At 42.0% G+C, this 25,606-nt stretch overlaps 1 protein-coding gene across 8 annotated transcripts in view; it reads right to left on the minus strand.

The window, feature by feature from the left end:
- Positions 1-1,001: 1,001 nt before the first annotated feature.
- Positions 1,002-25,606, minus strand: part of pkig (protein kinase (cAMP-dependent, catalytic) inhibitor gamma) — a 28,481-nt gene continuing 3,876 nt past the window's right edge. For 2 of the 8 annotated variants that reach the window (XM_061058127.1, XM_061058126.1), the window contains exons 2-3: positions 3,028-3,215; positions 1,008-1,126 (exon numbers count right to left, since the gene is read on the minus strand). In XM_061058127.1, the coding sequence (XP_060914110.1) occupies positions 1,044-1,126; positions 3,028-3,187 (243 nt within the window). In that variant the 5' untranslated portion in view covers positions 3,188-3,215 and the 3' untranslated portion in view covers positions 1,008-1,043. The other 6 variants (XM_061058132.1, XM_061058124.1, XM_061058131.1 and 3 more) reach the window with 6 other exon arrangements.

Here is a 25,606-nt window from a genome sequence, read left to right on the forward strand (position 1 = left end):
TGAAAAACAACTTACAGCTATAATGGAGGCGATGATAAAACATGTCTGTCATTCTCTATTTTCATTACCTTTTCTAGTAAATACTAGAAAAAAAGACACGTTCATAAATAGCTGAAATCACAGCTTCACAGATAATCTGCCCTGTCATCCTCTGTGTCTTTATAAAAAGGGATCAATGTGTGAGCGCTGGGGCCTCGCTAGGTGGAAATATAAACAGCAGCTTCCTGTGCTTGCAACGATAATGTACACAAAAGCTGCGTTCAATAATATTTACGGCTCTGGAAGCACTCTGCGCTGGACTCATTAATCCTGGTTGGCTGGGACTCGCCTCCTCAAACCCGCTGAAAACCTGCCTGCACTGATAAAAGCTCGCAAGCGTCAAAAAGACACAAAAAGGTGACAGTAATTCATAAGTATTTTATTACACAAAGAAAGTTGCTATCACAAAGTTATCACTGAACATTTAGCAATAAATATGAAGTCCGTACACGACAGTATAATGGCGTCTATGGTGTTTGTTTTTTTTTACTTCAAAAAAAAAAGAAAAGACTCAGCGATGAAATTGAACAAGGTCACAAACACACACGCACACACATACATAGAAATAAAAACGACAAACAGTTGATTATGAATACGCCCTTTCCTACACAATGACACAGCTCCATATTAGGCTGGAACAATGTTTTTCGAGTGTTATAAATGGATTCTGTTCAGCTCAGTCCATCCCCACAGACGTTAAATCCAAAGTTTCTGTGCTTTCTTGTCTGGTCAGGGATATATAAATGACAAACAGAGTGTGTGAAGCGTCTCATTTCTGCTCCGTTCAGCTCCCCTTTGTTACAATCTGATCCGATGAAAAGGCGACATTTGGGCGGCTGAAGCTCCAAACAAACCGGCAGTGAGGGAAGGTGTCCTCATGTCCAGTCAGGACCTACAATATTCACACTTTTCTCCACCTCTTCACCTGCCTCCTCTCTCTCTTCCTGTCTTCTCCTCAGCTACCCCCCCCCCCCATTCCCCCCCCTCCCTCTGCAGCCTTAAGTTTAAGAAGGGCCTCCGCCTCCCTGGGCGTCTTGGCTGGTGGAGCCCTCGGCCTCTGGAGCTGGGGAGGCCCCCGGGTCTCCTCCTGTGAGGAAAACAGAAAAGAAGATTGTTTTTAATATCAAGCTCAAAGAGGTTTGACATCCCTAAAAAAAAAGTGGGCAATAAATCTGCTCTCAAGACGATATAATGAGGATCCTGAGGAAGGAACTACGACTTCCTGTAGCAGCAACTTGTCAGACATGAGATGAGATTATTTCCAAAATGCACCACAGCAGCGTTAGTACTTTGATTTATAGAAGTCGTAGTGGTTATCATGTCATGGGAAACACAAATAGGAAGTCAGCAATGTAATACACAATGGTGAGAGTGCAACGTCTGCGTCGTAATCAGACATGTTCCTCCTGACTACCTGAAGCTCTGCCGAGAGCAGGGGGAGAAAGGATGGGCAGTTATTGTGCTCATTCATTAAACACAACAATAAATCTGGCTGAGAACACAAGCTGGCATACACCTGTTTGTATCTGGATGGTGCTTTCTCTTATCTTAGTCCTGAAACTCAAATCATCGTTTATAATATCTCCGTCCCAGACAAACTCTCTCTCTCTGGTCCTCGACTGTGCTGGGCAGGATGAGTTTTCTTTCTCTTATTTTAAAGATCTTTTACAGTCCATGACACACTGGTCTTTGCTTCGACTCCCGGTTCTCTCTCTCTCTCTCTCTCTCTCTCTCTCTCTCTCTGTCCTGAAGAGTAAAAGCTCAGAAAAATAATCTGCAGACATGCAGTGCAGCTGAGCTGCTGTTGGTCCTCATGTGGCAGAGTTTAATATTCCTGCTTACTCATCAGGGAGGATCAGGAGAGTTTATCTGGAGGAAACAAACGGCTGATGATGTCCATCCTCAAAAGACTCCATTTCTTAAATTCTCCATGAAGCAGCATCTTTTTCACATGCAGAAGAATTTAAATTCAACATTAAGAAGAAAGGGATGTCATGACACACTGACCATGCTTCATGCTGTTGATTGTAAGCTGAGTTATCTTAACTCTTTAGGACTAAAGGTTTTGATTTATTGATGGTGCATTTTAAAATGTGTGTATGTGGCACCAGCCTCAAGTGGACCCTTGGCAAACTGCAGGATTTTTGCACATCTGCATTGGCTTCATTTGGCTAAAAGGCATTCTTCATTGCATGGACTTTAAGGCTCACTACATAGAATTGTTAACAAGGCACAAATTAAGAGCCATGTTTCCCTTTTTATTTTTGTCCTTTGCAGCAACTGGTTAGCAGCTTTCATGATTGTTACCATGGAGACGTGGATACCAGTTGTGTGTTAGCCTGAGGGGAGGTTGGCTGATTTTTAAACTCTTAAACATGAGTCCATCTATAAACCTCTACTGGCTTTGAGGGTTAAAGTGGTTTAACTGGTCCCTTTTATCTTTTCCTGTGAACCATCATCAACCTTTCAAACTCGGTATCAGACCCTGAGTTTGTCTGATTGGAGCTTCTTGGTAAAACACTTTTTAAACTCTCAACTTAAGAATTTGCTGCGTCCTTTATACAAACCAAATCAGACCAAATATGTTTGTTTGGCATACCCAGATAGATCAAGGCTTCGGGTTTAAAATCTGATTCCAATCAGGGTTCCTCCAGATAATTCTCAGTCTGCACGCTCTGGCTGCTTAAATCAGATTTCAGAGAGTCTTTTGCGTCATTGGCAATGCAACACAACGTCAGTGACAACTTCAGAGTGATGCTAGTGATCTGAATCTTTACTTTTTCATGCTTCTGCAGAGGCTTCAGTGCCTCTGTAAATACCATATCACCACAGGGATTAGTGATGATTGGAAAACAATAATTTGCTCTGATCATTCACCTCAAAAAAGGGGGCCGTCTAAAAGTTTCTGATATGTTCGCAGATTTAAACTTCCATGCGTCATCTGCTCTCTCGCTGTATGACGCATGCATTCAGGTGTGATTCACTCACCTGCGGCCTTCAGGTCCATCTCTGCCAGGTCTTTGGTGAGCTCACTGGTGCTGGCCCCTCCCTCTCCCTCTCCCTCGCCACCGATGTCGGGCACTGCGTTCCTGCGGCCGGTGCGATCACAGTTGATGAAGTCCGAGTACGACGTCTCCACGTCCATCATCTGTCCATGACCAGCGCTCTCATTACACCTGCCAGGAGGAAGAGGAGGAGGAGGAGGGGAGTGTCAGACTGCTGCTGCTGCTGCGGAGGTGTTCAACAAGCAGATAAATCACCCTGCTGTCTCCCCTCAATGGGTCTGCAGGACACGTGGGAGGATTTACCACCATGTCCTGTGAATTTCTACTTCCTGCAGGATCAACGTGATGCACAGATCAACTGGCTGGAGACCAAAAAAAACACCAAACACTGAGATATCAAAGAGCAGATACGGAGAAGTGATAGAGTGGGCACAAATGGAGGCATTTCAGAAACACTTCCACATCCAGAGAAGCTTTCAGAAGAAATGAGAAATTATAATAAAAGAAAGGGTGAAAGTGTTAATAACCGCTTCCCCTATTTCTGCACAGCCATTAATGACATCGTCGACATCTGTGTTAATTGGCTGTCCTAAATAAATCAGGAAAAACAAAAAAGCTGCTCCAAATCTCTCAGGGCTCCAACTTGCACAGTCATACTCTTCTACTGAAATCATTTATCAGAGCTGGAGGTACTTACACAGCAAGGGATGAGGAGGGGAAAAAAGGAGGCAGGGGTGATTGAAAGGAGCACTGATCAATATGGAAAGCAGGAGAGAAAGAAGCCTGAGAGCACAAGCAAGAGTCCAGATCAAAAAAAAGAAAGAAAGAAAGAAAGAAAGTAAGCAGAGCTCTGCTGTTAGCCATTCATCCCTCTTCTGCTTCCTGTTCCCAGTCCAGATTTAACTAGGTCATGAATCGTGCCAACCTCTAAAAACACTATACAGCTGGTAAATCCTCAGCGGGGAAGAGGACGGAAAGAAGACTGTCCCAGAAAAACGACGAAATGGAAAGATAAGAAAGAAGAAGGAGGAAGTCGACGCAGAGAAAAAAGAAGAAGTAAACTTAAAGACGCTGATTCAGGCTGGAAGTTTCGTCACAGTTGTTCCTCTGCAGATTCACACTTCTAGACCTCTGCTGTGCAGCACACTACGGCTGTCATGATACAAGTCGAGGAAAAACTTTCATACCTTATTCAATACCACAGTAACACAAATAGAAGTCCTAGGCAGCCGATATTTTGGGTAATTTCTTGTTTTTAATAAGCGAATATTGCAGCAAACTCCTGCAGTTTAATTTTTTTTTTTTTTGCAGCTTTGTGTTTATTGGGCAATCCAAACATAGTTCATTTCATACATCATTATTCTCATCATAACTCCTGCACAGTTTAAATGGCACATGTACATTTCCCCTGCCAACGTACTTGTGCACTTTGTTTATTTCTTTTCTCATATGACTGAATATCTGAATTATTAAATCAAATCTTTTGTCCTTATTGGATCAACGAAGAGAACAGAGAAGGGGCTCTGTTAAGAAGTTACAGTCACGTCTAAAAAACATTTTTGTTCCATTATGACGACAAGACGATGCAGCAGAATGATACATATTAGGATCCAGAACTTACTTGAAAAAATCAAACGATATTGATACCACAGCAGCTACAATAGGACTCAGCATCACAGCATAGCACACAATACTCAGTCATTCATTTCTTGTTGTTCTCTAAACCAATCATCACTGTGAATATACATATATATGTATATTATTTAACTTAAATGATCAATACACGCACTTATTTATGTAAATACTGTAATTGACCCGTCTGTCACATAACTGCATTTTTCTTATTATCATGTTACTTCAGCATCTTTTGCACTATTTCATATTTATGTAAATATTAGTCTTTTTCTTATTATGTTTATTATATTTAATGTTGTACCTGTACATAAGAGAGCACAGTTCACAGAAGTTAAATTCCTTGTGTGTGTGTAAGCACACCTGGTTAATAAATCTGATTCATGACCAACAAATGCAGAAAAACTCCTGCAGTCTGTCTAAATGAAAAAAAATCCTTGACAACATTTTTATGCAGTTAAGACAGCGTTCCATCTCATCCTCTCATGGCAAAAAGATATGACGATATGTCGTTTTTTTTAAAGCTTCCTCACATTCCGGCACCATCTGTCTTTAATAAAGGAGATTTTATCGATTTAAAAAACTGTGTTAAACATTTGGACATCCCTGTAGCAGACTTCTACAGGAGCAGAAATACCCTCTAACAAAGCTGACCACTTCAGCCCTGACAGCAGCTGAGCAGCTAAAGCCGTGAAGCTTCAAGAAACATAAAGGAGGAGGAGAGGAAGAATGAGAGACGAATAAAAAAAAAAACGAGCTCGCAAAAACCACAGCTATGACCCGCTGACCCCCGGCCTGTGTGTTCCCAAACTCTCTCACTCACATTCTTTAAGCAACATTCAATAAAGAAAAAGTCCCACCATTGTTTCCTCTCTCTCATATTCAGTATGCATGCTCCGTGCCAAAAAGGAAACAGCGTGCTCCTTCCCCGAGAGGTCACAAGACACGCAGACGTAGGCGGCGCTGCTAGGAAAGAGATTTCTGCATTGAAGGTCAAACTTTAAGCCCCTGTAGGTACGAGCTGTACTTAAGGAAATGTCAGTGAGTTCTGGACGCCTGGCATTTCCCCGAGTGTCTTTACAAAACACAGGAGCACGCTCTGTATTCGTGGCGGCGTGATCCACTGATTGGCATCCAGATAACCAGGATGTACGCTCATTAGTGAGACGACGCACAGCGGGAGGCCCCGGGGTCTCACCGGTTCATAATGACACCTTCAGTTCTGGTACGAGGTCCAAACAACAGACGACCTCAGGGATTTGATTATCTGAAGTTAAATAAATAAATCAAAGTCCAGCAGTCTCTCATAAATCAGTTCAAGTGGCAAAGTGTTTCTGCATTCATTCATCTACAGAAATAAAAAAGGAATCACCAACTATTTTCATAATCATGGAACTGTTTTGGATATCGGTCATGTAAAAATGTCACAAACATTTGCTGTTTCCAGTTCCCTTTAAGGAAGATTGTACAACTTTTTGATCCGGCAGATGTCGCCCTTGAGCACCAGCACTAAACCAAAACAACTCAGGCTGCATTGTTGTGTTAGCATGCTAATGCTAGCGATCTTTATTATGCTCGTATCTTCACACTGCATGTAAATTTACCTGAAATGAGCGTGATCTAGAAACACAGTTAAGCAGTGAGTACAGTATGTTATTCTTCTTTTCTCTAGTCCCTCAATTAAACAACTTTTATACACGAGGGGAGGAGTCAGCCGGCCGTCCGGGCGATGTAAACAAACTGAAGATAGGACTCTGAAAACTCTGAAAACATCACAGACAGTGGGAGTCGGGTGTTACACCCATTGTAGACAGTCATTACTCACAGAGTTATTTTCAGAGGATATACTTGATTTCTACATTTAAGTGTGAAAAATCACATATAAAGACTCTAAAGGAAGAATGTACAACTTTTTGATCCAGCAGATGTCGCCCTTGAGCACCAGCACTAAACCAAAACAAACTGCTGTTTGGCCACACCTCCTCTATTCTGAATCCTCCGCTCTCCTACAGCGACACACCTCCAACCCCTCTCCGCTCGCGTTTGCACAAAGAAGTTATCAAATTGGAACGCTCCATAATTAAGCGCTAAGCGGCGGACAAAATTGTCCTTTGCTCGAGCTGCGTTGTTGCGTTAGCATGCTAATGTTAGCGCTCTTTGGTTAGCTCATAGCTTCACATTGCATGTACAGGAATGACTATGATCTAAAAACACTTATGTGACATTCAAATCAGCAGCGAGTATGTTCTTCTTCTTTTCTCTAGTCCAAAGGGAGGAGCCGTGTAAACATGATCTAAATATAGCTAAGACAACATCACAGACAGCAGGGCAGGGCGTCACACTCTTTGTAGACAGTCGTGACTCAGAGAGACATTTAGAGGATAGACTTTCTGCTGTATTTATGTGTAACAGTTTGCACATTCTGCCTTTAAATTAGAGCTCCTATACGTCAACAATGCACTCAGTCGAATTAGACCTCAAATAGAAAACATTACATTTGAAACATTTTCTACAGAGTGAAATATTTAATTAGAAGATTTGCTGTTCAAACTCAGCCAGCTGTGTGTGTGTGTGTGTGTGTGTGTGTGTGTGTGTGTGTGTGTGTGTGTGTGTGTGTGTGTGTGTGTGTGTGTGTGTCTGTTGTGTTTGCCTTTCTCTCCTCCAGTGACTCTGTTGCTATGTGGATTAGGGAGCTCCATCTAATTGCCGTTTGTTTGTTTAATTAGTCTTCCTGCCTGCGCATGTGGATCAAATCCTACCATGAGATCATTAACAGGTTTCCATGGAGGGCTGCTGGTGCTGCTGGTGGTGATGATGTTCTTCAGCTCGTGTTTACTCTCCTCTCAGCTCAGGTCTCAGCTGTGGTACGAGCACTTTAAACGGCGCTGCTTTAAAAAAAAATAATAAATCACTCCAACCCTGAAGTCCACAGAGCTCAGCGAGACGATGGAACATATATTTATGGAGCGCCGACTGCAGCAGGGCGGGGACGGTGTTGTTGTTCACCTGCTGTGATTTGTTTCATGTAAATGAGCATGTAAACCTGACCTGACGGCTGATGGTCTGTAAAAGATGCTGATGACCTTCAGCGTGACTGAACTAAGTGCTCTTCTCTTGTTTACAGAGTGGCATAAAAGAGGAATCATGCACTTCTTCTTCCTGGATTAGAATGAACCATTATACGGCTCTATTGATTCTTCTCCAATTAATTTTCTTAGTCGGTGCAAAAACATTTTATGAAAATTAGCTAAAAACCACAGCAGCCCCGAGTGGACATTCATCAAGGCGTTTTATTTTACTCAGCGTTCTCCAGGTCTCCAGAAAAAAACACAGAGATGATCTCATCAGGAAGAGGGAGTGAATGTAAATGTGTGGATCCTTCTCACTCCTCGTCACTGCACTTGTGCTAAGCAGGCTTGTCAATAAAAAATAGTTTAATACTGACTGTTTAATGTTTAATGTACATGTCCTAGTGTTGGAGTCAAGACCACACTAACCGAGACCGAGACATACCCGAGACCAGTGTGCTCCGAGGCCGAGACAAGACCAAGACCAAGGCAGGGCGAGACCATACAGATCAATGAAAAATCTTGAGTGCAGCAGACTGTAACACAGAGAAGGACATTTTCCTTCTAATCACAGTGAAGATGTGGAAAACTACTTTTTGAATCAGGCTGTTAACAAGTTTATTTATTCTGTAAGAATTAGGATAACAGGACCTAATGAGGATTCCTTTGGCTTTTGGAGCCCGCCTCATGTGGACACTTGAGGAACTGCATTTTCTTTTTTTTGCATTCTGCGCAGGCTTCATTTTTAAACACTACAGAGTTTGCTGCTTCAATGGGGGAAATGTGCTAAAAGCAATAAAATGAGGAGTTTATCTTCCCAATAGGCTTCTTGAAATCACTTCAAACTTTTGTGTTGCAGCGTTCGACCTTGAGGAAAACCAGTGTTAAAAAGTTTGTCTAAGACGAAGCAATGCGCCCAAATAACTCCAGCAAGCCAAACAGACACACAACACCGAGTGAGAAAAGTGTTTTGCAAAGTAAATTCAATGGCAGCCTCAAACATTTGCATGAAAGCTGCACTGAATCGGATGAAAAAGGTAAATCAGGTGTGATGTACAAAAATGAGATTTTACTCTCAGGCCACAAAGCAAACCCTAAGAAAGAAGTGTTTGAATATAAAAGGACTGTTATCCTCTTATTAAACGCAGACGTCCTGCCCTGTGGAGAGGGAAACACCAGCTACACTAAAAGTAGGCAGGTTTGGGTTTTTTTTTTACCCATAGTTCTTTTTTTTAATTTTTTTTCATTTCGAACATGTTTTAAAAATAAAATAAAAATATACATTACAAACAAAGCAAACAGCAATCAAAGCATACTTTCTGTAGTGGCTCGATTATTTTTCCTTAACCAGTCCATGTTCGAAAATGGTGTAAGGATGAAGTTAAATAACTTATCCAGTCCTACCCCCCTTTTATCTTTTTAGCTTCATAAATTAATCCAAGACTAAGCTGTAAAAAATAAAGTCGAATAATACAGATAACGAAGTGACAAAAGCCACAGGATAAAACAGCCGGTAAACATCCTCCTGTGGACAAACTGTGGGCGTGATCATTTTGACCTTTCCCACAGATGTGACGACAGCCCTGCATCATCCACAGCTTTCTCACAATAACCTTGCAGCGTCTCGTGAGCACATTCCTGAAACGATCCCTGACAGCTCTATGAAAGTGTGTCCTAGTTTAACAAAAAGACCGGCTTTATATGAAAGGCCAGGATGTGTGTGTGTGTGTGTGTGTGTGTGTGTGTGTGTGTGTGTGTGTGTGTGTGTGTGTGTGTGTGTGTGGAGGGAAACTTGACACAGCTGCAGCCGTAGGACAAATGTCACAGGTGTGCATTTTCACTTCAGACAATGACAACTGGATGCTGGGAGGGGAACACTGAGCTGAACTCAGTTTGGCCTCTCTCTCTCTCTCTCTCTCTCTCTCTCTCTCTCTCTCTCTCTCTCTCTCTCTCTCTCTCTCTCTCTCTCTTTTCCTGCTCTACATTATGTGTGTGTGCGTCGTTTCCGATGAAGGGATTCGCTCTGCAAAGTTATTTCAGGAACACGTCCTGATTTAAATTCTGGTAAATCCTCTCCTATGCCCGGGAGCAAGACGCGGCGTTGTTCTATGCGACACAAAGAAGCAGCGTAACCTCATTACGAAAGGAAAAACAAAACAGCTCAGTCAGAGCGAGGTTTCCCTTTATGACAGGTGTGGACATGAACGGTGACCACATGTGTAACACGAGACGTTTCAGCACACAGATATTAGAAACATAAGCCCGTGGGATCACTGGGAGGGAATATGAGTCAGCGCAGACACTTAAATCAGCCCATTAGAGAGGCAGGCTCGCTGCATTCCCACCGGAGCCTTTTAAGCCCGATCTGCGTGTAATAAACTCACATTATCTGCAATAACGCACACAAAGAGCGGGCTTTCTTTGCTGACTTCGCCCTTCCATTAGGGACACGTCTACGCCGAAGAATCCCGGTCTGTCAACTAATCCTGCAGCGTTTTATTGATAAGGGCGGAAAAGCTTTCAGGAGAGCGAGTTTCACCTGACTCACGTGGCAACTGAACTTTTCAACCCAGAATACTTCTGCTTTTCTGCTGTTAGGTTCAACGTGATTTAGAAGACAGAAAGTAAGAAACTCAGGATTATTTCATTACTGATTTCTCTCTTTTGTTTTCTGGATTCATCTTCAGGTCTTTAAATGTAAAGACAATGATAAGCCCTTTAGATCTGCAACAACAGCTCAGCTGATTAGTCGATAAACAACATTTAAATGGGATAGTTTGATCGTTGAATTATCATTTTAGCTCTTTTCAAAGGAAAATTACCAAACATTTTGACAGTTTTAGCTTTTCAGATTTGTAGATTTAAAGGCTTAATCTGCGATTTTCCACACTTAAATGAAAAGTCTCTGAAAAATAACTCTGTGAGTCATGACTGTCTACAATGGGTGTAACACCCGAGTCCCACTGTCTGTGATGTTTTCAGAGTTTTCAGAGTCCTATCTTCAGTTTGTTTACATCGCCAGGACGGCCGGCTGACTCCTCCCCTCACGAATAAAAGTTGTTTAATTGAGGGACTAGAGAAAAGAAGAATAACATACTGTACTCACTGCTTAACTGTGTTTCTAGATCACGCTCATTTCAGGTAAATTTACATGCAGTGTGAAGATACGAGCACAATAAAGATCGCTAGCATTAGCATGCTAACACAACAATGCAGCGCGAGTTGTTTTGGTTTCATGCTGGTGCTCAAGGGCGACATCTACTGGATCAAAAAATCACATATAAAGCCTTTAAAGTAGAGATGAACCCATTCATTTTTCTGATACTGATACCAATATTTTTTAATCATAATTAATGGTGTTATTGTTGTTGTTAGGATCACGTGTAAGGCTACAGAAAGCTGTCGTAAACCCGGCATTGCATTTCTTATTGAATTTCTTATTGAAGGGGCAAAGAAATATATAAATACATAAAATGAAATGAAACTGAAATGTGTTCTACAAACAGGAAGCAGCAACACCTGTCAGGTTTTTCAAATTAAATCTTTCAAACTGAAGAGTAATAATTGGATTTTTTTTTATTCCACAAAAAGGAGCTGTTCCATCTCGTCTGCACATTGTCATGGAGACGATTTTGGGGCACTTCTTACAGTTCAGTCTGAACGTCTTCAAAGTGAGACTCTGTGAGCGGAGAATGTTTACAGTGACCAATCATCTTTCTTGATCGGCTCCATCAGTCCGATATCCAAAATGTATATTATGTCGATATCTGACCCGATACCGTTATAAGATCAGATCGGTCCCATCTCTAATTTAAAGCTTTTGCTTGTCATGATATGATATTAACTAAGTACCTTCAGTTATTAGACTGTTGGATGCACAAAACAAGACTTTTTCAGCCATGACTTGAGCTTAAGCAGGTACTTTACACATTTTGGTTTGTCAAAAACATAATAAGTTATCCTGATACTACTCCAACTAGAGTCCTAAAATACTCGTTTGGTCTTCATAAGTCTTGACCAAAGTCATAAAACACTCGGTGACATAAGACCGAGAAAACTCCATCGTCCCGTGATAACTTCTAAATTCTGGTTGTTTTTTTTCTCGAGAGACCAATTTATCTTGTATCCTCAGAGGTGCCAAAGCAGAAAGAAAAACCTTAAAACTTACCTCATAAGTGTGGGTAATGGCAGCATGGCATGTCATGCTCTGACCTATCACAGTGAGCAGCCTTTTCTTTTTCTTTTCTATCCCACTTATCACGAGAAAACCAGCTTTGTTATCTGGAGTATAATGAGATAAATTAAATCATCAGCTTTGTTACCCCCGAGAAAAACAAGACGAGATCTTGATGAAACAACTCAAATCTAACTCCTCATCACAGGAGAGCAGCGTTGTTATCTCGAGAAGACTTATGGTGGGAAAATGGAGTAAATAAAATGGATGATGGATGTAGAAAAGCATCAAATCCTCACATTTGAAAGCTGTAACCAAAGCGTGTTTGTTTATCCGGCTCGAGGTACGACGTGTGCAAAAAGTTGAAAATGTATTTTCTGCCTCTTGAAGAATCAAACCAGCCGAAGTATAGCTTGAGTTCTAGAAAATCTCCCTCTTTTTTTTTTTGTTTCAGTTGCAGTTCAAAATGGTTCTAAAAAAAACTCTCTGCCGTCTCAGCTCTCGGGGTCAAACTGAGCTTCACAAGACAAACAAATCAAAAAGCAAACAGAAGAAGGAGCCGTCCATCTTACCAAAGTCAACAAAGCTGCTTCATCTCCTGAGTGTCACACAATCAAGACACAAACTGGTTCCAAATCCCAAAACCCCGTCCCGTCTGCAGTGCCATCGACGTGTTAGACAGTGAAGGCATCATCACACTGAGTATCTCAGCTCTTTGCCCTCTCGCTCGCCGTCTTCCCAGCCCCCGCCGGCTGTGGTCTGGGCTCTGTCTGTTCACATGATGTCAGCAGCTGCTCGCCTGACAACGAGCCCACTTCAAACACGAGGGAGCTGTATTTCCTCGTCCGGATTAGCATTGTTTGTCTTCCTCTCATAAATAAATAAAAAGCCCAAGTCCATTCAATTCTGGTGTGTATATTTGCCCCATATCCTTCCTCTTCTTATGGGACCCCTAGGCTCGGTGTTAAAGGCGTTATTTCCCCTGGTGAAGTCAAAATTGCAACTTTCTAAACACTTAGCTTTGTGCTGCTATTCCTACAAACTCTGCAGGAACTTTTCCAGCTCGGGAGTCACAAATCTCTGCAAGTCAAGCTTGATTTTCCCCACCACTCTCCATCTCTCTGGCAGGTTTCGAGTTGCTATCGAGTAACAGAAGCAGTCTCTATCCTCTGTCAGACATGCAGCATTATCACTGATAACACTTGATACTCAACGCAATTTTCTTGCTCTCTTTCACCGGACAGAGATACCGCCAAATGATCACCGCCACTCTCGCATAATTGCCATCCAAAATGAGCACACTGAGCCCCCCCTGCGCCTGAAGGCATCATGAATCAGCCAAGGGAAGAGGAGATAAGAAGCCTGACCGGGTCCATTAGCATCAGCTGCTGTGGAAAAGTCCTGAGTGAACTAATGAATAAAACAAAAGATCCGGGTAAAAGGCTTCTTCTTCTTCTTCTTCAGAAAGCTGCCGCCAAATCAAAAAATCGATCAGGCTTGGACAGATTATCTCAGGAGGTGTTCAGAGGTGCAGCTCTTCACTTCAGATGATCGATGCCGAGCGTTCGTCTCTCGTGAGAGATCAGAAACACATATACGTGTACGGCTTCCCTCCAGAAACTGTTATCAGCCATTAAGGAGATGACAGCCACTCTCTCAAGGTGACTGCTGCCATGTTAAGTGGGGCCTCAATTAAGGTTTTACTTCCGTCTGGTTACGGGTTAATCCATGGATTGCTTGGTCAATAAATCCATATGTTGCAAGGTAGTTAAATGTCAGAGCGGAAAAAAGGAAAAAAAAAAAAAAAATGACTTCTTTCCCATTTGCCTAAACTCAGAAGAATTTAATTTTTCATGCATTAAAACTAAATAAAAACTTAAAATCCACACCTGAAAGAGGCTGAAAACAAATCGCTTTTGCTTAAATAAGAAGATAACAACTCAAAGATCTTAAGACGAGTTTCATCTCTTCTTAACTCTTTTTCAGATTAAGACGTTTTTTTATATAAAAAAAGATGTGAAGGCTGCCATATGTGTGGTTATATGCATGTATGTCAGTTTCTGTCTATCTAATGTAGGTATGAAGGAAAGATTTCTTCCTCAAGGGGACGATTGAAACACAGAATATGTAGCGCCAAGGGTTTTTATAATTCCATATTTTTAAATCTTCGATAAGATACTGACAGGACCGTGTCCCTGGGGGGGGGGGATCATGTGGCGGGTACTGTGGAATTATGGGGTCCCAAAGTGGGAGCTGTGTCCCCATCCTCGGCACAAAGTCAGACACGTTCCTGGTGTGTATTGGCCTCACTTTGGTACCACGAGTTGTTGACGTAGTTTTACACTTTAAACCGTGTTGTGGGATCAGTATGAATGTACAAAGGCGTAACGACAGCTGCAGAAATTGCAATCTGAAAGGGGATTTAGTGACTCATGTCTCTCAGAAGGCTCTGGGTTCCAATCCTACCGTGGCGTTCAGGGGCAGCAGAAGACAGTAGGGACTCTGGGTACTGAGGGGGGTCACCAGTTCAAGAAGTGCAAAATGAAGAAAGTGGTACTGAAAAGATGCCAGCTCACTCCCTGAGTGCAGCCCACTCGCTCTGACAACTCACCATTAGTGCATGTCAGTATGATCCTGTTAGTGCATATGTGTGTGTGTGTGTGTGTGTGTGTGTGTGTGTGTGTATTCAGGCCTGTATGTTTGTATGTAGCAAGTTCCACTTTCCCCTCCGGGTTCATAAATTATATCATCTTTCTTCTTCTATTACAACTATCGCTTTATATAGTCTGTCATCAACATTAACTAATGAAAAATCCATTTAATGAGCAGATTATATAACAACAACAAAAGATGATGAAGATGGATACTGATGCTAACAGAAATGTGTTTTTTTATAAAGAACAGGAAAGTGGTTTCCACCATGTTTATGGCTCTACTAAACAGCTTAGATCTTTCTTTGTTTTCAGCCGGAGGAAGAATCGACTCGCTGCTCATCCACAGGATAACTGGCTCACAGGGGATTAAGAAGGTCAAGGATTCAGTGTGGTACTAAAGCACCCCGAGCCCTCAGGTCACAGAAAATCAATGTCAAATGGTTAAGGATACATGTGAGGTCAAATGTCCCGGTACAGAGGGGTCTACTTGACTTGATCTCCAGGTTCAATGCTGCAGGTGAGCTGCTGTCAAACACTGGTTCACCACTTATCCTCTGAATCACCACGAGCTGCAGGAGATCGTAATAAAAGTCAAAAGATCTGGATGAGTGGGGAAAACCCAACACAGCAAATTGAGGTAATGGCTGATAATTTATTATTGCTAGACGTATCTCTCACAGTTATTGTATTTACCATGTTTCTCTAACACTAACATGTGTCTCTAGTCTGTCTTCAAACCCCCCAATGATGAGTCAAGTCCATCCTCTCTGTCTTTTTCCTGCTCCACTTTTCAGAATATGTGTGCTCAAACAGGCTGTTTGGAGATTTTCCCTTCATGACATCACAAAGGGCAGTAGCCCCTCCCCCAGGTGGGTGACACTCCCACAGCTAGGTGTTTGTTCTGCCCTCTGAGTCTGCCTTCTCACCGTAAACAATAGGACATGGAGCGAGAAAGCACCGAGTACACCCGAGCCCTTCCAGAGAGGGGGCGTGGTCAGACGCAGCTCATTTACATATTTAAAGGTACAGACACAGAAACAGCCTGTTCTGAGCAGGGCTGAAATAGAGGGGTTTAGAGACATGATCAAATACAGGATCAGAGTGGATTTAGAACAAGAAACTTCACACACATGTTTTGAGGAGCTCTGAAACGTATTTAAACTTTTTAAAGAGGAGGAGAATATGTGTCCTTTAAATGCTCACCAGCTGGATGAAATGTTGCATTCAGCGAAATAAAAATTAGTAATTTAAATAATTACTCCCACAATTTTATAGCTGACTCGATCACAATCAAAGTGGCTGCAGAGTCCAGGAGTTCTGTATATAGGACTAAAAAAAAAACCCATAAAGTAATTGTTTTTTTAACTGGAAAAAACTGATTTCAAATACTCTGATGTCAATATTTGATTGAATAGTTCAGTCCTGCATGGCTTCATTTAGCTGTGATGTGTAAATGTATATTTAAATGATACGTCTGGTGTGTGAATAAGGAGACCTAGAGGACACATGCAGACAGTATTCATGTGAGGTAAGAGACTTCTGTGTAGAGCAGAAAGAATATTAGGAGAAGAAAGACGAGGCCAGAGGGCGGGAGAGGTTTATAAGCAACGCCCTAGGGACATACTGAAGACTATGTCAAACTACTTTTGTTAGCACAGCTCACTTAGCAACAGTTGAGCCGATCGTTCAATACCAGGTCACGACCCCGAGCATGATAATACCGCTGTGACTTCACACAACACAAACAGAGCATGAAACAGGATCAGATAGACACGTTCAGAGCTAAGTAAAGGTTACACTTCCAGAGGTGTTGGATTTACGACAACGTGTCCTCTATGTGTGTGTGTGTGAGAGAGAGAGAGAGAGAGAGAGAGAGAGAGAGAGAGAGAGAGAGAGAGAGAGAGAGAGAGAGTGAGAGAGAGAGGGAGAATCCCTGTGGAACAAAAACTGATCAATAAAGGCTGAAGAGACGAGCGTCCAGACACAGAGACACAAGACACTGAGTGTACTGTAACAGCAAGCCCTGCCTCGGGCTGCAGGGAATCCCCGGGTTTGTGTTTGGCTCAGTGTGTGTGTGTGTGTGTGTGTGTGTGTGTAACAGGACGGGTGTGACTGCGTCTCATCAACCAGCCGTGATTCACAGCTGAGTCAGGAGCAGGTGCTTCCACTGGACTCCAAAATGAGACCGTGATTAGAAACTGTCCAAGTAACCAGATTCTTGAATCTTCATTTAGCTCGTCGCTCTCAGATGTCAGAAACACGTCTGTAGAGTCAGGATCTTAGATAAAACTTATAACACATACCAGCTCTCTCACAATATAGAACGGTTAGAAGAGTTTACATTTAATTCAGTAGAAATGAGGATAGAATAACGCTAAACGACAATTAAGGGCTTATCTGCCTGATCGGTTTTCTGAGAATGGAAAACAAAAAAAAAAAAAAAAAAAAGAAGTCCACTGTTTTGTCTTTTAGTGTCTTGTTTTGCTGGACTACTTGTTTTATTCAAGTGGCAACCTCTGGTGTTGAAAAATGAAGCTAATGCGGAGGTGCAAAATCCTGCAGTTCTTCGAGTGTCCACATGAGGCTGGCTCCAAGAGGACAGGAAGTCACATACACACCCATTTTAAAAAAAAGCCAGATTTTACAGCAGAGGCTCCTCTTCTCTGATTATAAACTCAGGACAGTGGACACAGTCAGAAATCAGAGAGAGAGAGAGGGCCGCCTGCTTGGAGGACCACAGCCTCCGTACATGGGGCGCACGCACTAACCTATAGGCTACCGGCGCCCCTATAAGGAACTTCTTTAAAACAAGGTTCAAGCACTTAAAGACAGAAGTCATGTTAACGGTCCAAATAGAATAGAAAAGTTTTTTCTGCATCTTAAAAGCTGTTTTTTTAATCATCATACAAGTGTGGTCTAAATTCATCATCCTGTGGTTTGATATGAAAAATCCAAAATTGTGAAAAATGCAATATCGACATTCGGCTATGCCAGACTTAACACCTTCAAAGTGTTGAGTCATGGTCTACTTCTCAAAATAATTGAGATTAGAATTTAAAGAAAACTAAAAGCCAGTGTTGTTGTTGTCATATTAATTGGAGATTCAAGTGCCGTCTAAGGACTGATCCGTTCATCACTAACTGGTGGTTTTCCCTTCGACCATTAGTCCTCAGGTGTCACTAAAGGTTCCTGTTCATCTGTAACACAGTTTGTTCTGTGAGTAAGTGCTGTGCTGGCTCCCTCTGTCCCTTCTATCTGTACTAATTCTACTGCGAGGTTGCCCGCCTCTATTTCTGTCCACACATTTAACAACACGAGACCTCAGCAGGACGCAGGTGGTTTGTTTGCTCTGTTGTTTATGCCCTCTCTCTCTCTTTTCACTCACACACACACACACACACACACACACACACACACACACACACACACACACACACACACACACACACACACACACACACACACACACACACACACACACACACACACACACACACACACACACACACACACACACACACACACACACACACACACACACACACACACACACACACACACACACACACACACACACACACACACACACACACACACACACACACACACACACACACACACACACACACACACACACACACACACACACACACACACACACACACACACACACACACACACACACACACACACACACAGAACAAGACCCCTGAGCTGATGAGGAGGAGGAGATACGACGAGGGAGGTAGGGAGAAAAATGAGGAGAGGATAGAGAAGAGGATGATGAGAGGAAAAACAAGGAGGGTGGGAGGAGCAGGGAAGGAATGTGTGCATGTTTATTGTGCTTTCTAAATATGGAAATATCCTCCACTGGATCCAACGTTTTCTTTTTTTCTTTTTTGGAGAAACTGAGAAACTTAAACATCCTCCTCTTCTGTGCTGCAGCCAGAAAGTCAACAGAATATATATGTAGACTCTGCATTACTTAATATCAATCTAGAAACAGACAGAGGTGGAGATGAGGCGGACTTAAAGCTCACTCCCATAAATATGCAAATATAGGCATAACTCTAAGCCTAAATATAATCAAGTTTTTACAAAAAAAAGTAGCTATTGAGACTGAAACCTTATTTTGAACCAGGCTGTGTGACATGTTCATTTCTGCTATCAAAACTGGTATTTGAAAATGCGCTCTAAAAAGGGGTTTCCTTGGTTTTTACAGCCAGCCTCAAGTGGACATTTGAGGAACTGCAGTTGTTTTTGCACTAATGCATTGACTTCATTTTTCAACACTGTGAGTTGCCACTTTGTTCAATAATGTAATCAATTAGCCCAGAATAAAAAACAACACCGTCTGCAGTCACAAAGAAGAACGGATTTCCATGAACTTTACCTCGTGATGGTAGCAAGCAGACGTTGTAAACACGTCAGAGTGTAAGGTTCAGTGTGTCTTTAATCTGAAAAAGAGACCTCTGTTTTTGCCATGAAGCAAACAGCTGCAATTTTTATCACAAGGCTCAAGTGCATTTCTTGAATTTCATTTAATTTTTTTGGGAAAGTCTGACACGCAACGTGAGCACAGGTGATGTCAGAAGACAAGCAGTTCTCTCAGCCAATAGATGGCTCCCATTGGAGAGTTTGTTTCAGTTGCTCACAGCCAAAGTGTCACACTCAAAACATTCAATCTTTTCAAAAAGCTGCCATGAAATCAGAGACTTGAGGCTGCAACAATCACAGAAACACAGTAAAGCCCATGAGGGGAGTGACAACAGGTAGAAATTGTCTGATACCTTTTTATTAACTTTCTGATACCAGAGCTTGAGATTTGATTTCCACCACATCTCCCTCCATGTAATAAAATAACACAAAAGCAGAAACCACATCCAGCCCGAAGCCTGCTCTCTGAGATCTGACTACATCAACCACAAGAGCTCTTAAAGCTGCATATAAAATAACCTGAAGCTCCTCTTACCTGCGTGCTCACGGACAACAAACTAAGGTTTACAGAGTAACTCCACTCGGCTGCTGCATCATCATCACACTCCTCGCCCACGGCTCTGAGAGGATGTGGGTGTCATGTGATTCGATTTGCTGAGTTGACGGCACATAAGTGTCCCCTCCTCATGAGCAAACACTAAAAAAGGAGCGGAGGCAAACGCTGCACTTTTCACCGGCTAACAAAGCCGATGTTCATGTCGGTGAACAAGACAAATAGCTTTGGATTTGTTTTTCTGATGGGGTGGACATAAAATATATGGTGATGTGGTCAGCACTGCTACGAGGAGAAGTCCGATCCTTTAGTCGAGTCAAACTAATCCAAAACCCTTCTTCAGATAGAGATCATAGTTCAAGATAAACATGGTTTTAGGTCTACAGTGTTGGCATTGTGTATAAAACTGTTGTTGTCTTACTGTTACATTATCAGACTGTTTATCTGATGCACTGCAGGGTTACACATTCTGTTGGATCTGGTGTAGGGGAAACTTTCTTTAAAGACAATATATGTGGAGCTTTGGCTTACGATTATTTTAAGTTTATCTGCTTAAAGGCAGGGTTGGTCATTTTCAAAAAAACTAGCGTCATTTTGAAAGGAGCATTCCCTCAGTGCTCCGTCTGCACCCGCCCCCCCTCCCCTCTGTGCTCCCTCAAAAGCCACGCCCCCCTCACTTACATGCACGAGCGCCGTTGTGTAGAAACTACGTCGTCTCATGTCTCATTCAGCGGTGAGTAAACTCTAAACTTTATCATAAAACATGTTAAAAAAAACTATTTTACTACTCACAACAACCAACGACAAACTCACAGTATAAACTCCGTCATCGGTGACGGGGTAAAGAGCGAGCAGGGAGACAGGGAGGCGTGTGATTGGTTCATCAGATTGGTACCTCGTAGCAGACACTGGTCAAAGGTTTTACAGTTTTACAAACTGATACAGATGACGGACTTTCTTCGTTCCTTTTTTCAGAGAACATGAGTTATTAATTTCTGTCAGGACCTAAAGACAATTTTAACTAAAATAATAAAAAGGATCTGGAGGAAATCACCAACCCTGCCTCTAATGTTTTTCTCAACCAAATGAGAATCATTTTTGTGTCGAGATCACCAGAGAAAAAAAAGAAACATGAACTGGTTTTAGCTTCAACCGAATCCCAAGCGTTGTAAGTATCCTGTTATCATAAATGATCAAGAAATGCTTCAACGTGTTGCTAGAAACCAGTGAAAGTTACAACCTTTGCATGGAAAGATAACTATGACATCACTGCACATTCAGCCAATCAGCCAGTTACTTCCAAGTATTTACTGCAGCTCTGCATTTTAAAATGTAAGATTGCTCCTGTGGTTCCTCAGGATGTGTTGGACCCCTTCAAAGGGTCACCAGATCGATCTGTAGGGGGGGGCTGAGGGATGATTAATGTGAGCAGAAAGAACAACGAGGACAAAAGAATCCAGAGACTGTTTTGGAAAGCCTCTATTCAGACGTTTTTCTTTTTCATGACAAAATGCTAAAAAACTTGGACAAAGCAAGTTAAAAAAACAAGCTGAGGAACAACAGCCCACACATTGAGACAGAACAGCCTTCTGTTTTATAACTTTTTTTGTTCCCCACCAAAGAGCACCATCATCACTTTGTTTGAACAACAGCACTCAAGTCCAGACTCATCTTTCTCCGAGAACACGTCTGCGTCTCGCTTTTTTTTCTGAAATGTTACTTTTATTCACTTCAGCTTCTTTCAGCTCAAACTTTTATTAAAAGTTCCTCTTCTGTCACTGATCAAACCCCCTCCAAGAAGTCATTTCTGTTTATACTAAAAGTCATTTCTGTTGAATGCATGAAATGGCATTATGACTTAACATCGCTATGATGTCACTTTTCCCCTTTGGCTTCATTATGTATGCAAAGATCTTTGAATATGCAAAATAGGCTACACCTATAAATGTCAAACACACCCTGAGCTGCAGCTCCCATCACAATAAAGATGTTTTCTATGCAGGGCTGTCAGCATTAGCACTGCTAACTAACCAGCTAGCTATTCAAACTATCTGTACTAATTCAGCGCAGAGGGGAGGGAAACATTGCCATGGTAACAGCAAACTCAACCAATCAGAGACCATGCTGTGACACTCTGTAATTGTAGTGTAGTTCTTTGCATATCCAGCTGTTTCACTCTCAGGTAGCTCGTGGAACGTCTACCTTGGCTGGTTTTGACATCATGGCTAACAATCAAATCTTCTATGGAGAAAATTAACGGGATTTTTACTTCCGGAAGCACACTGTTGACATGTTTAAACAGCCAATCACGTGGTGCTAAGAGAGAGATATTATGCAGAATGAGCCACCAACACGACACCAAGCCGAGTGAATCTGTCCCGCTGCAGGCCCAAAAGGTTAAAAAAAACGTTCAATGTAGTTGTGTAGAAGTAGAAAGTAGCACAGGTAGCAAAACTACTAAACTGAACCTCAGTCAATTACTTGAGTTAAGGGATTAAATAGATTTATTTCACTACAGCCAGCAGAGTTAATGTGAGGAGTTTCCTGCTTTTAAAAGTCTGAACAAAGCTTCTAATGGAAACCAGCATGTAGTGTTTACCTGCAGGCCGCGAAACCACAACAATTTTATTGGTCTAATTAAGGGTAATTAACACATTAGATTTCCTCGAGCAGCAGAAAGAGGACATGAGGTGTACTTTAGACATTATTGTGGAGTGAATTTTAATGACAGTCGATGATGGGTTCTGCTGTTCCTGAAAGTGTGCTCGTCGTCTCGTCTCCTCTGGGAGCTGCTTTTAAGTGAAACAAGGAAATAATTTAAAAGCAACCTGAGCGTTCCCAAAGTGCATCAAATCAAAGCGTAAAGACGATAACAAGCCTGTGATCGCCGTCGACCATCGAAGGCCATGTTGTTCCTTTATTTTCAAGCGTTATCTGTCACATCACTTCTTAGTTACGAGGATGAAATATGAAGCACAACATCTGAAATCATCAGAGCTCGTGTTCATCTGTTTATGAAAAGAGATGCTCATCAAATCATCTTTTAAACACTCGCTGAGCTGAAATAAATAAAAAGACTTTGAAACCAATTAAAATGTATGAAAATCCATTAACATAATAAAGTTAATTGAAAGATAGATTTGTACTTTTCCCCAACACCTCACTCCATTTATTGGATTTATACTGATGCTCTTTGCTAATGCAGCTAAATTAAGAGGCTGAAACTCGGCTTTTAGATTAAATCAACTCACTAAATGCTGAGACACAGATGTGTTGCCAGGCTATCAACGTCAATGATCAAGATAAGAGAAAAAACGAATAAAGAATCAGCTAATGGAAGTTTAAAATATACATCTATTTTCTACGATGTGTGCAGGTTCTTTGCATAGCAAGTCTTCACACGTCATTCACACTGGCATGGTCTACGTACCGGTCCCTTTGCCATTTTCCATTTAGAATAAAACCCTCCAGACCTTCAATAGAAACTCCACCCAAAAATCTTTCTTTTCACTATGACACATTCCTTCCCCGCAGGCGGGAGCGAGCTGATCCGTTGCAGAAGCTGCTGCGGTCAGTTTTAATTCTCAGTGCTTACAGTATATTTCAGTGATGACCCAGTTTTTTAAAGTATACAAAAAGTCCTGAGAAACTTCTCCGCCGGTATGTCATCATCACGCTCTGTATGGATGAAAAATCCACATTAGTTTACAACACCCTGTCCTTTTCAGTACTTATGTGGGACTTTGTTGATGCTCCAAATAGTTCAAATACATTCAGTTTGTCTGATGCCTTCTTTTCAGCGGGTTAGATTTGTACACATTCTTATTTAAAACTTTTAAAGTGCTTTCACCTTTGCACAAAACTTCTGGGGAAAAAAAATACGATACATAGAATAAAAAGAGTATTCTCAGTATGTTTCAACAGTGAACCAGAACATCGTAAACAGATGCCATCAATGACCTGTTCTCATATCAATAAATCAGCCTGCTACAGCTACAATATGTTCAACCAGTTTGTTTATCAGAGACAGAAGCAGTGCACTTGTTTTCATTGAGCTTCATCTGAATGGTATTCCAACAACACCAAACAAGTTGTAACGCAGACAAAATCAAAGTCATGACTTTAGCGACTCATGGCGCCTGAGTTACCTTTAAAGACAACATCACTAAACCATCATCACTACTGTAGGGGGCATAATTAATGAGTTTAGAGTGTCATTACCCAAACCGTCTTTGAGTCTCTTCTGGATATTTTACAACAACCGCACGTCGCTGTGTCAGACTGAAAAAAATATCAGACAATTTGTCAAACTTGCCAACAGCCAAACCGATTGTTTTCTTGTCTTGACTTTGGTGCTAACCATTCATTTAATCTCCACTTGTCATAACACCCAACCTTTCTAAAATGAATCAAACTGTGGGAATTACTTTGTACATGCACTGTGGGAGTGCTAGGCTTGTCACAATACCAGAATATTACAACTTTGGTGCAAAACTAGTAAAAAAATCAAACCTGTTTCAATACCACGGCAACGACAATGGAAGTCCCAGGAACCCACCATGATGACTTCTTTCTTTCTAGATTAAAACTATAACATAGCTTCTCCGATATTATCAATCACTAGCTTTTTGAGATTGTAGAGTTTTAAACATGTGTTGAAACATCAAACATTTTCAAGTTAAGTTCAAGTTAAGTTCAAGTTATCTTTATTAGTCAAATGCACAACATGTCATAGCTGGCAATGAATTTTTTTGTGTTCCAAGCTCTCCTTAACATTGCAAAAATAAAAAATAGTATAGAAAATAAGAGTAAAAAGAGTAAACATTTTGATAACTATAGTGTGCTCATGGTTGATAAATCTGGCCCTGCAGATGTTTGGCACTGAGAAACTCAATTTACAGATTTTCAAGCTTGGATGTGACCAATTAAAGAGAAACTGCGGACTAAATTAAGTCATTCTTGTAACCAAGAGTTTCTCACAAAGGTCAGTTATTTCTCTGTGCACCAGTTTTTGTTTTTTTTCTGTCTGGTGAAGGAGACATAAAGGCCCGGGGTGATAATGGCTCTCATTCTCCTCTCGCAGAAAAGATGAGGAGCTAAAAACAGAGGAGCTTAAACCCCTCCGCACACAAGGGCAAAGAATGTGGTCAGAGGTCAGAGGAGTTGAACCAACAAAATCCCCCCGTCCACAAAATACATACACATTAAACCGCACGGTCACTCTAAAATAGATCCCGAGTGTTGCGTTCACATGCACCCAAAGCAGCGAGGGCTGTTGTTTGTCTGATTGCTTTTGCAGCTTGTTATGATGCGTCCCGCCTTCCTGATTGCAGAGAAGCCGGCCGTTAAAGAAAAGTGTTCTCAAACTAGCAATGAAATAATCGATGTTTGCTGCAACACACACGAGGCTGCATGTGGATGACGTGAAAATGTTCCCCGACAGGAAAGAAAAAATGTGAAGACCACTTACAGAGAAACAACTGTCAGCATCAACACAGTAACCGCCCGCTCCCCCCCCCGCCCCGCCGCCCCCCCCCCCCCCCCCCCCCCCCCCCCCCCCCGCCTGTATACTTAACACAGGCTCTCAGCGCAGGGATACAGGGGTCCAAATGTTCTCAGGATAATCATGTTAGTGTTGGCAGCCCCTCAGCAGGAGCAGATACGGCTAATATTTACTGAAGGAGTTGCAGTGAGGAGGACGCTGTTGCTAATGCAGCAATGCAGATAATCAGAACCGGTGCGAGCAGCATGACCTGATTACTTGATGATCCTCCCACTTTCTGAAAACAGTATCACAGATTAAGAGGAGGAATAATTCACATAGACCCCCCCCCCCTGCAAAAGACATGAGCAGACGCAATCTTAAAAAGTGAGCAAGTGGTCAGTCTTTTCCTTCTCTGCAGACTTGATTTGATCACTGATTGAAACACAGCAGAGAGAGAGAGAGAGAGAGTTCTGTTCAAGGTCAGCAGGGCACGAGCGTCTGTCTGGTAGCCGTGGGTTTTCTTGCCTCACTGCGCCCTCTGTTCTGGCTGCTCTCCACA

Source organism: Labrus mixtus, chromosome 15, assembly GCF_963584025.1.
Source record: "Labrus mixtus chromosome 15, fLabMix1.1, whole genome shotgun sequence".
Classification (NCBI taxonomy): Eukaryota; Metazoa; Chordata; class Actinopteri; order Labriformes; family Labridae; genus Labrus; species Labrus mixtus.